Raw genomic sequence first — 10,301 nt, 5'->3', positions numbered from 1 at the left:
TTATCCATGTGAGTCCCATTGAGATGTGAATGTGTTTTATCCATGTGAGTCCCATTGAGATGTGAATGTGTTTTATCCATGTGAGTCCCATTGAGGTGTGAATGTGTTTTTGATGGAAGCCAAGAGCAAGCAGCTGCAGTACATAATTAAATACATGGTACAAAGAGTGTGTGTCCGGGGTTGTGCAATAAACTCTATATCTCCTATGGAGTTTCCTTAAACTCTTCTGCCAACAAGCTCCTATAGATCCTAAAATAACTCATGTTCTCGTCTAACCTCTCCCCCTCCCCACTCTTTCTCCCTCTCTCTCTCACTCCCCTTTTCTCTCTCTCTCCCTCTTCCCCTTCTCTCCCACCCCCTCGCTCGCTCTCCCTCTCTCTCTCTAGGTGGGGACCAAGGAGTTCTGAACAGTTTCTTCAATACCTGGTCAACAGCAGACATTTCCAAACACCTGCCTTTTATCTACAACCTCAGCAGCATCGCTATGTACACCTATCTACCAGCCTTCAAACAGTAGGTACACACACACTCCAGTGTTGTCACCGTATAAGTTATTTCATACATCACACTTTAGCTCCAAATCCCTGGCTTCCTGCCCGTGTGTGTGTAACGGCGAGAGAGAGAGATTGACGGCGAGAGTGAGCGAATGAGTGAGCGAGAGCATCAGGAGAGAGAGCATGAGGGAGAAAAGTGAGAGTGAGTGTGCATGTTTTGGTGTTAATAAGCCAAGCCAAGGTCAGTTGAAAGGGTGTGTGGTGTTGAGTTTCAAGAGAGGAGTGGCTCAGGCCTGTCCTCAAATAACACACTGGTACTGCAGATACAGTACATATACAGTACATACACATACACTCTCTCCTAGTTAAGCCTAATTTATTCTAGAAGTACGCAACGCAAGAAGGCACACCACACACACACACTAGGATGGCTGAGAGGCTTCCGTTTTATTGGCTCTTAACCAACCGTGCTATTTTGTTTGTTTTTTCACATTGTTTGTAACTTATTTTGTACATAATGTTGCTGCTACTGTCTCTTATGACCGAAAAGAGATTCTGGACATCAGAACGGCGATTACTCACCTCGAATTGGACAAATACATTTTATATAATGAGTCGGAAGGATATACTCCAGACACCCGAACAGGCCCTCATCCTCATCATTCGCAGGAGAAAGAAACAGATTTCGCGGAAAGAGATCGGGGTGCCTTGTGACGATCAGGCGACGAGTGGCTAATCTGGCTTTGCCATTCGTACTGTTAGCCAACGTTCAATCGCTGGGAAATAAATGGGACAAACTGAAAGCACGTATATCCTATCAACGGGACATTAAAACCTGTAATATCTTATGTTTCAGCGAGTCGTGGCTGAACGACGATATTAATAACATACAGCTTGGGGTTATATACTCTATCGGCAAGACAGAACAGCAGCCTCTGGTAAGACACAGGGTAGCGGCCTATGTATATTTGTAAACAACAGCTGGTGCACGATATCTACGGAAGTATCAAGGTTTTGCTCGCCTGAGGTAGAGTATCTCATGATAAGCTGTAGACCACACTGTCTACCTAGAGTATTTCTTTGTAGCTGTCTACATACCACCACAGACTGATGCTGGCACTAAAACCGCACACAATGAGCTGTATACTGCCATAAGCAAACAGGAAAATGCTCATCCAGAGGTGGTGCTCCTAGTGGCTGGGGACTTTAATGCAGGGAAGCTTAAATCAGTTTTACCTCATTTCTATCAGTATGTTAAATGTGCAACCAGAGGGGRAAAACTCTAGACCACCTTTACTCCACACACAGACGTAAAGCTTTTAAATCTGACCATAATTCTAGCCTCCTGATTCCTGCTTATAMGCAAAAATTAAAGCGGTATAAATTACTTTTTACTCAGCCCATCACACTGAATACTCCAGGTTAGACTACTTTTTCATGTACAATGCAGATAGACACAGGTTTAAGGATTGTAGGATCGGGCAGAGCGACTTATCAGATCATAATGGAGTTTACCTCACTCTACACCTTGATAGCAAACCAAGAAATACTCTATGGAGACTTAATTCAAGCATTCTGAATGATCCAGCATTCAAGGAATCAATAAAGACAGAATTGAACATCTGTCTGGAGAATAATGATAATGGGGAAGTATCTCCTGCTATATTGTGGGATGCAGCTAAGGCGGTTATTAGAGGAAAGATCATAGCCACATCATCTCTCAAGAAGATGAAAGCACAGAAATTACTGAAATTACAGGAAACATTAAGAAACTTAGAACGATCTCATAGTCAATACAAAGACCCTCTTATATTACCAGAGATTCAAAAGGTAAAACAGGAAATTGACCAGATTTGTAGAGAAAAAGCTCAGGTTCCTGAAACAACGATATTATGAAGCAGACTCAAAGGCAACCAAATTACTAGCATGGAGACTCAGGAAACAACAAGCACAGAATACCATTTTCAAAATAAAAGACCCCAAAACAAAGAAGATTACATGCAAATTGGATGAAATACAGAATTCATTTGAATCATATTATCACAAAACCCTGACCTCAAGCCTATAGAAAATGTGTGGGCAGAACTGCAAAAGCATGTGCGAGCAAGGAGGCCTACAAACCTCACTCAGTTACACCAGCTCTGTCAGGAGGAATGGGCCAAAATTCACTCAACTTATTGTGGGAAGCTTGTGGACGGCTACCCGAAACGTTTGACCCAAGTAAAACAATTTAAAGGCAATGCTACCAAATACTAATTGAGTGTATGTAAACTTCTGACCCACTGGGAATGTGATGAAAGAAATAATAGCTGACATAAATCATTCTCTCTACTATTATTCTGATATTTCACATTCTTAAAATAAAGTGGTGATCCTAACTGACCTAAGACAGGGAATTTTTACAGTCTACGACTGTTGTATTCAGCGCATGTGACAAATAACATTTGATTTACAGCCTCTGGTGTGTGTGTTTGTAGGTACGGTCATGAGGCTAAGGTGGTCCACTTCCTGGGGAAGGTGAAGCCATGGAACTACTCCTATGACACCCAGACTGGGAAGGTCAAAGGTCACACCCTCACCCCTGGCTCGGGTGACCTGCACCCTGACTTCCTGGTTCAGTGGTGGAGCCTCTACTCCTCTGGGGTCCTACCTGCTCTCAGAGACTCATATGGAGACACACTGTTCTGCTCCGGCTGCACTGAGGTACTGTGTGTGTGTGTGTGTGTGTCCTCATAGCGTGTGTTCTTAAGATCTCCAGTACTGACAATCGTTTCTGAATCTTGAAAGGTGTATAACAAGACCTGTGAGATATGTTCAGGGCTTTCAGAAAGTATTCACACAGCTTCACTTTTTCCACATTTTGTTGTTACAGCCTGAATTTAAAATGGATTCATTTGAGATTGTGTCACTGGTCTACACACAATACCCCATAATGTTAAAGTGGAATTATGTTTTTAGAATTTTTTTTATAAATTAATTAAAAATGAAAAACTGAAATGTATTCAGTCAAAGTATTCAACCCCTTTGTTAATGGCAAACCTAAATAAGTTAAAGAGTAAAAATGTGCTTAACATGCCACGTAATAAGTTGCATTGACTCACTCTGTGTTTTTACATGATTTCTGAATGACTACCTCATCGCTGTACCCCACACATACAATTGTCTGTAAGGTCCATCAGTCAAGCAGTGAATTTCAAACACAGATTCAACCACAAATAACAGGTTTTCCATTGCCTCGCGAAGAAGGGCACCTATCGGTAGATGGGTAAAAATAAAAAAGCAGACATTGAATATCCATTTGAGCATGGTGAAGTTATTAATTACACTTTGGATGGTGTATCAATACAGCCAGTCACTACAAAGATGCAGGCGTCCTAACTAACTCAGTTGCCGGGGAGGAAAGAAACTGCTCAGGGATTTCACCATGAGGGCAATGGGGACTTTAAAACATTTCAAGTTTAATGGCTGTGATAGGAGGAAACTGAGGATGGATCAATAACATTGTAGTTACTCCACAATACTAACCTAATTTACAATGTGAAAAGAAGGAAGCCTGTACAGAATAAAACATTCCAAAACATGCATTCTGTTTTCAATAAGGCAATAAAGTAAAACTGCAAAAAATGTGGCAAAGAAATTAACTTTGTCCTGAATACAAAGTGTTATGTTTGGGGAAAATCCAACACAACACATCACTGAGTACCACTCTTCATATTTTCAAGCATGGTAGTGGCTGCATCATGTTATGGGTATGCTTGTCATCAGCAAGGACTAGGGAGTTTTTTAGGATAAAAAAAATAATTAATCTAAGCACAGGAAAAGTCCTTAAGGAGAAACCTGGTTGTCTGCTTGGGATACAAATTCACCTCTGAGCACGACAATAACCTAAAACACAAGGTCAAATACACACTGGAGTTGCTTACCAAGATGACATTGAATTTTCCTGAGTGGCCTAGTTAGACAGTTTTGACTTAAATTGGCTTGAAAATCAATGGCAAGACTTGAAAATGGCTGTCTAGCAATGATCAACAACCAACTTGACAGAGCATAAAAAATAAAATAATGTACAATAAAGGTGTGCAAAGCACTTAGAGACTTACCCAGAAAGACCCACAGCTGTAATCACTGCCAAAGGTGATTCTAACATGTATTGACTCAGGGGTGTMAAAAAAAATATATTTAATTTAGTCATTATGGGGTATGGTGTGTAGATGGGTGAGAAAAACAAATCTATTTAATACATTTTGAATTCGGGCTGTAACACAACCAAATGTGGATTAAGGCAAGGGCTATGAATACTTTAAGGCACTGTATGCGTTTTGAGGGGACTGTTGAAGGACAGTTTGTATATGTGAGTACAGTGTGTTCACAGTGGAATCGTAAAGAAGTTTAAGTACAGTATTTGCTGATTGTGTGTGTGTGTGTGTGTGTGTGTGTTGACTCTCTAGTGGCAAGTCATTGACATGGTAACCTCTCTCCCTGTCTCTCATGGATACTTTAAACAGGTAATCTAAGGGCATGTCGGAAAGGGCACTATATGCCCTATGTAGTGCAATAATAATATTGCAGTAGGGTGATGTAGTCACCGATGTAGTGCTATACTTCTGACACCCTAGTTCAACTCTAAAAACCCAGCCGGCTGTGCTTATTGGAGTTGCCATGGTAACAGGAAGAAGCTGATTGGCTTTTCACTCCCACTGACCCCGGCCCCTGCCCTTAGTTCTGTTTCTCTGTAGAGGAAGCTGCTGATTGGTCGACGCTTTGGGTTGAGGGGAAATGCTTCATGGCTGTCACCGTCACCCTTGTATTAGTGAGTATTTTTCCATGTCTCAGAACGCTCATCTTGTTTGCCTCCCCTGTCTCTCCCTCCACCCCCTATAGGAGGAGGTCTGTGACAGTGTGGTTGAGATCATCCTCCCCCCGCCTCCCCCTCAGGCGCCCCAGGTGTCCAGTGAGGAGAGGAGGCAGCGATGGGAGGCGGGCCAGGCGGACTACATGGGAGCCGACTCCTTCGAAAGCATCCAGAGGAAACTGGACTGCTTCCTCAAGTAGAGGGCCAGAGGAGGGATGACGGACGGAGAGGGCATCCATTGGCAGGCCTGAGATGCGTCAGTCAGGGCGGGGATCAACTGGCATTCGACCAATCAGAAGAGAAAGCGGTAGAGCATGACGTATTGAAAAACAGTCCCATCCTGGGCCTCTCTCTCTCTCTCTCTGTTTTTCACTCTGTGTTCGTGCGTCTGTGTGGCCCGGTCCTGCAGAAATAACCCCTGCAGAGACTGGGCCATTCAGTGTTTGAACACCAATTTACTACACTATGCAGCCCCCATACCACCACCTCAGTGCAGAAGCCTTGGTCAGTAAGTAATGACTCAGTAATAACCTCACTGTGACTCTGCCTCACCAAGTCCCATCCAGACCCCATGACTCTAACAGCTCTAACCCAGTTACTCAGTCAAGCCTGATAATGATAGAGATAGGGCAGTCGTGCTTTTACTCTGTAAAGTATTCAGAGATGCGTGGGTATRAAGTATTTCCCTCTATAAAATGGAAGAACTTATTTTGTTTATTAAAGTTTGCATCCCAGTGGTTATTTTTGCTCTCCATATGCGTGTTGTGCATGCTTGTTTCTTTATATTATGATTATTGTGAAGGAAGCCCGTTTCTAAAGTGGAAAACCCACCGTAGCGCTTGTCATTTCGCCATGTCCTGTTTGATGTCATCACTTCCTGTTGGGTTTCCTCACTTCCTGTGTAGTCTGACCAGTTGCCTTACCACCGTCAAAGACTCTTATTACACAACTAGGCCTATTCGAATTGTCGCCGTTCACTGTTTACAGAAAACACTTCTCTGCTGCTGCCATCCCCCTCCACCTCTACTCCATTCAACCCTCCTACAGACTTACCTCCACGCTCCACTCTACTCCACCCTTCTCTACCCTCAACTTGACACCCCCCATCTCCAGCTCACCCCTCCTACAGCCCTACCTTGTCAACCTCCCCTCCACCACCCTCCAACATCAACACCATGATGTCTCTTCCTCTCCCTGAAGTGTGTACCTTCACCCCGCCTTGTGGATTTAAAAGGAATGGACTGGTGTGAAAACCATATCAGATATTATTTTGACACGGTGAGAACTCAAGTCCATGATTAATCCAATGCTTTCACATCCATGAAGGGGACAGGGTGAGCAGGTCAAGTGCACACGGGGGCATAAGGCCAGTAGGGAATCCTAACACACACACAGCCTAAAATGATCTATTAAGTAATGGGATGTAATAGTTTTGTGGTCCCTCTTAACACACCCACAAACGGCTCTATAGAGACGTTTCCAAACACTGTGAAACCTTGTGTGTTCTGAACACACCCCGGTAGTTCTCACTGTTTCTGTTCTCTGTAGACACCTAGTAAAGGACTGGTGAAGAAGTCTCCATCTTTCTTTTATTCTAGCTATGTGGCTACTACAAATACCACCTAACTACTAGTACTACTGAACTGTATTTGTGTGTGTGATTGTCTGGGTGTGTGTGTGTGATTGTCTGTGTGTGTGTGTGTGTGATTGTCTGGGTGGGTGATTGTCTGGGTGGGTGTGCGTGCTCAATGATGGTATTGAAATCATAACAAAAGGTTGTGATTTTAAGTGCTCTCTGTTTCAGACCTGGGATAAATATAGTTTTTAACTGCTTTGTGGAAAGTAAAAATCTTTCCGGGGGCTACTTAGCTACTTTGGAGGTGACTACAACTATTGGAATACAGATTCCAAAAACGGACCACTTCTTAAACCCAAATACAGACCTCAGAAAGTTACTAWCCAAACTATTTGAGTACCTACTTTTGTTACCTATTTGAATATGGATCTGAGAAAGCAACTACTTTTTTTTACAAATATTTGAATACAGATCTCAGGAAGTGAGTACWTTTCTGAAACTATTGGATTAGCAGCCTTCAACTAATGGCAGGGCTGTATCTGGAACTGCATGTTGAAGATAGAAATAGAATGAATAGAGCACACACACACACTCCTATACTATTCCAATCTATCTGACAGCATATTGGATCTACACAATACATTTCTATCAGAAACATTTTGTAAATGTCCATTCTCCTGAATGTCCATTGCCACAGGTGTACATAATCAAGTGTAACCAATGATATTTTGTACAGAGAAGTATAAATAAATTGTGACGCTCAACTACTGTATGACTCCTTAAACATGCCACTGAAGAGATTGAAAGCTGCAATTAATTTTACGATACCTGAACATACTGCAAAGCAATTCAAAGCCATTTTTCAAACATTGTAAGCAGCAAGTTGGATCCTTAACCAAAACAACTTCTAAACACACACGTCTACCATCTTTAAAGGGATAGTTTACTCAGAATACAAACTAACRTGATTTTCAACCTACCTTGTCTATAGTTGATTCAAGAAGGCAGTTTTGGGATATTTRGTTTCCTTTCAACACTTAATAGCCATATTTTGTTACTGTTAGCGTTCTCTGAACACAACATTGAACTGTTCTTGTTCCTGTGTAGTAAAACAAATTACCATTTGGAGCAACTTTTTATTAGCATGGTTTGACATATTACTTTGGTAATCACATTTGAATTGGATAGCAATGAGCTGAGAGTTTTTAACTACTGTACACGAGGAATAGTGACCGTTCCTTATTCCACTGATGTAATAACTCCATTTATTATGCAATTATAAAGCAATTTCCAAAGTCCTATGTAACAACAATATTGCTATTGTAATACTCAAAGTTACAACACATGTATAAGAACTTGATGTCACTCATTATGAAAATATATTTGTTAGTCATTTTGAAGCTGCAAAAGTGGTCTACTCTAATGTTGAGGGGATTCCATGTCCCTCGTGTATGTACTTCTAGGCTGTATTAAGATATCTAAGAGCGCTCCAAACCATGTGCTTATGTTATAGTATGTAGTATATCTGAAGCATACCTGGATAGAATGGTATGTACAGCAATAGTTGCATAGGAGGGCAATGACTAGAATACAGTATGGGTGAAACATGGGTAAACAGTATGTAAAAACAGTAACTAAACATTATTAAAGTGACCAGTGTGCATATGCACCGCCTGCAACCGCAGGGCTCTCCAGAAGGTGGTGCGGTCAGCGCAAAGCGTCACCGGGAGCACCCTGCCTGCCCTTCAGGACATCTACAGCACCCGGTGTCGCAGGAAGGCCAAGAAGATGATCAAAGGACCTCAGCCACCCGAGCCACAGCCTGTTCACCCCGCTATCATCCAGACGGCGAGGTCAGTACAGGTGCATCAAAGCAGGGACTGATAGACAAGCTATTTTTCAATCTCAAGGCCATCAGACTGTTAAATAGACATCACTAGCTGGCCTCCACCCAGTACCCTGCCCTGACACTTAGTCAATGTCACTAGCCGGCTACCACCCTGTTACTCTTCCCTGCACCTTAGAGGCTGCTGCCACATAGACATGGATCACTGGTCACTTTAGTAATGTTTACATACTGTTTTACCCATTTCATATGTATATACTGTATTATAGTCAAGGTCTATCCTATTCAACTATTGCTGTACATAAACTATTCTATCCTACGTATTCTTCAGATATACTATATATTGTATCCATATACTGTTGTGATAATGTCTATCATCCATCACACACATACATACATACATACACAGTACACAGTCAAACTTTTGGACACACCTACTCCTTCCAGGGTTTTTTCTTTGAAGACATCAAAACTATAAAATAACACAAATGGAATCATGTAGTAACCAAAAAAGTGTTAAACAAATCAACATTTATTTGTTATTTGAGATTCTTCAAAGTAGCCACCCTTTGCCTTCATGACAGCTTTGCACATGCTTAGCATTCTCTCAACCAGCTGCATGAGGTATCACCTGGAATGCATTTCAATTAACAGGCGTGCCTTGTTAATTTGTGGAATTTCTTTCTTTCCTTAATGTGTTTGAGACAATCAGTTGTGTTGTGACAAGGTAGGGGTGGTGTACAGAAGATAGCCCTATTTGGTAAAATACCAGTCCATATTATGGCAAGAACAGCTCAAATAAGCAAAGAGAAATTACAGTCCATCATGACTTTAGACATGAAGATCAGTCAATCAGGAAAATTTCACAAACTTTTTAAGTGCAGTTGCAAAAGCCATCAAGCGCTATGATAAAACTGGCTCTCATGAGGACCGCCACAGGAATGGAAGATCCAGATTACCTCTGCTGCAGAGGATAAGTTCATTGGAGTTACCAGCCTCAGAAATGCACGGATGAATCTCCACATGTGTGGTTCCCACCGTGAAGCATGGAGGAGGAGGTGTGATGGTGTGGGGAGGTGTAAACCACAAACGGAAATACACAATGGACAAAAAAATATTTCGTTTTCTCCTCATGGCTCAGCCACATAATGCCAGGGTATATCTGGTGGTCTGTCTCCTCATCGCTCAGCTACATAATGCCAGGGTATATCTGGTGGTCTGTCTCCTCATCGCTCAGCTACATAATGCCAGGGTATATCTGGTGGTCTGTCTCCTCATGGCTCAGCCACATAATGCCAGGGTATATCTGGTGGTCTGTCTCCTCATCGCTCAGCTACATAATGCCAGGGTATATCTGGTGGTCTGTCTCCTCATCGCTCAGCTACATAATGCCAGGGTATATCTGGTGGTCTGTCTCCTCATGGCTCAGCCACATAATGCCAGGGTATATCTGGTGGTCTGTCTCCTCATGCTCAGCTACATAATGCCAGGGTATATATCTGGTGGTCTGTCTCCCTCATCGCTCATCTACAT

The 10,301-nt window shown here is 42.3% G+C and overlaps 1 protein-coding gene across 2 annotated transcripts in view; it reads left to right on the top strand.

Moving 5' to 3' along the window:
- The window catches only part of LOC112074749 (glycogenin-1), a 9,800-nt gene extending 2,875 nt beyond the window's left edge, over window positions 1-6,925 (top strand). Inside the window, exons 5-8 of one of the 2 annotated variants that reach the window (XM_024141859.2) lie at window positions 387-513; window positions 2,972-3,197; window positions 4,943-4,999; window positions 5,376-6,925. In XM_024141859.2, the coding sequence (XP_023997627.1) occupies window positions 387-513; window positions 2,972-3,197; window positions 4,943-4,999; window positions 5,376-5,546 (581 nt within the window). In that variant the 3' untranslated portion in view covers window positions 5,547-6,925. The remainder of the gene's footprint in view (window positions 1-386; window positions 514-2,971; window positions 3,198-4,942; window positions 5,000-5,375) is intronic. The other variant, XM_024141860.2, reaches the window with a different exon arrangement.
- The last annotated feature ends 3,376 nt before the right edge of the window (window positions 6,926-10,301 follow it).

The sequence above is a fragment of the Salvelinus sp. IW2-2015 genome, unplaced genomic scaffold (genome assembly GCF_002910315.2).
Source record: "Salvelinus sp. IW2-2015 unplaced genomic scaffold, ASM291031v2 Un_scaffold2795, whole genome shotgun sequence".
In the NCBI taxonomy this organism is placed as follows: domain Eukaryota; kingdom Metazoa; phylum Chordata; class Actinopteri; order Salmoniformes; family Salmonidae; genus Salvelinus; species Salvelinus sp. IW2-2015.
The sequence above is the reverse complement of the archived record's forward strand: the minus strand, read 5'-3'. Positions and strand labels throughout refer to the sequence as shown.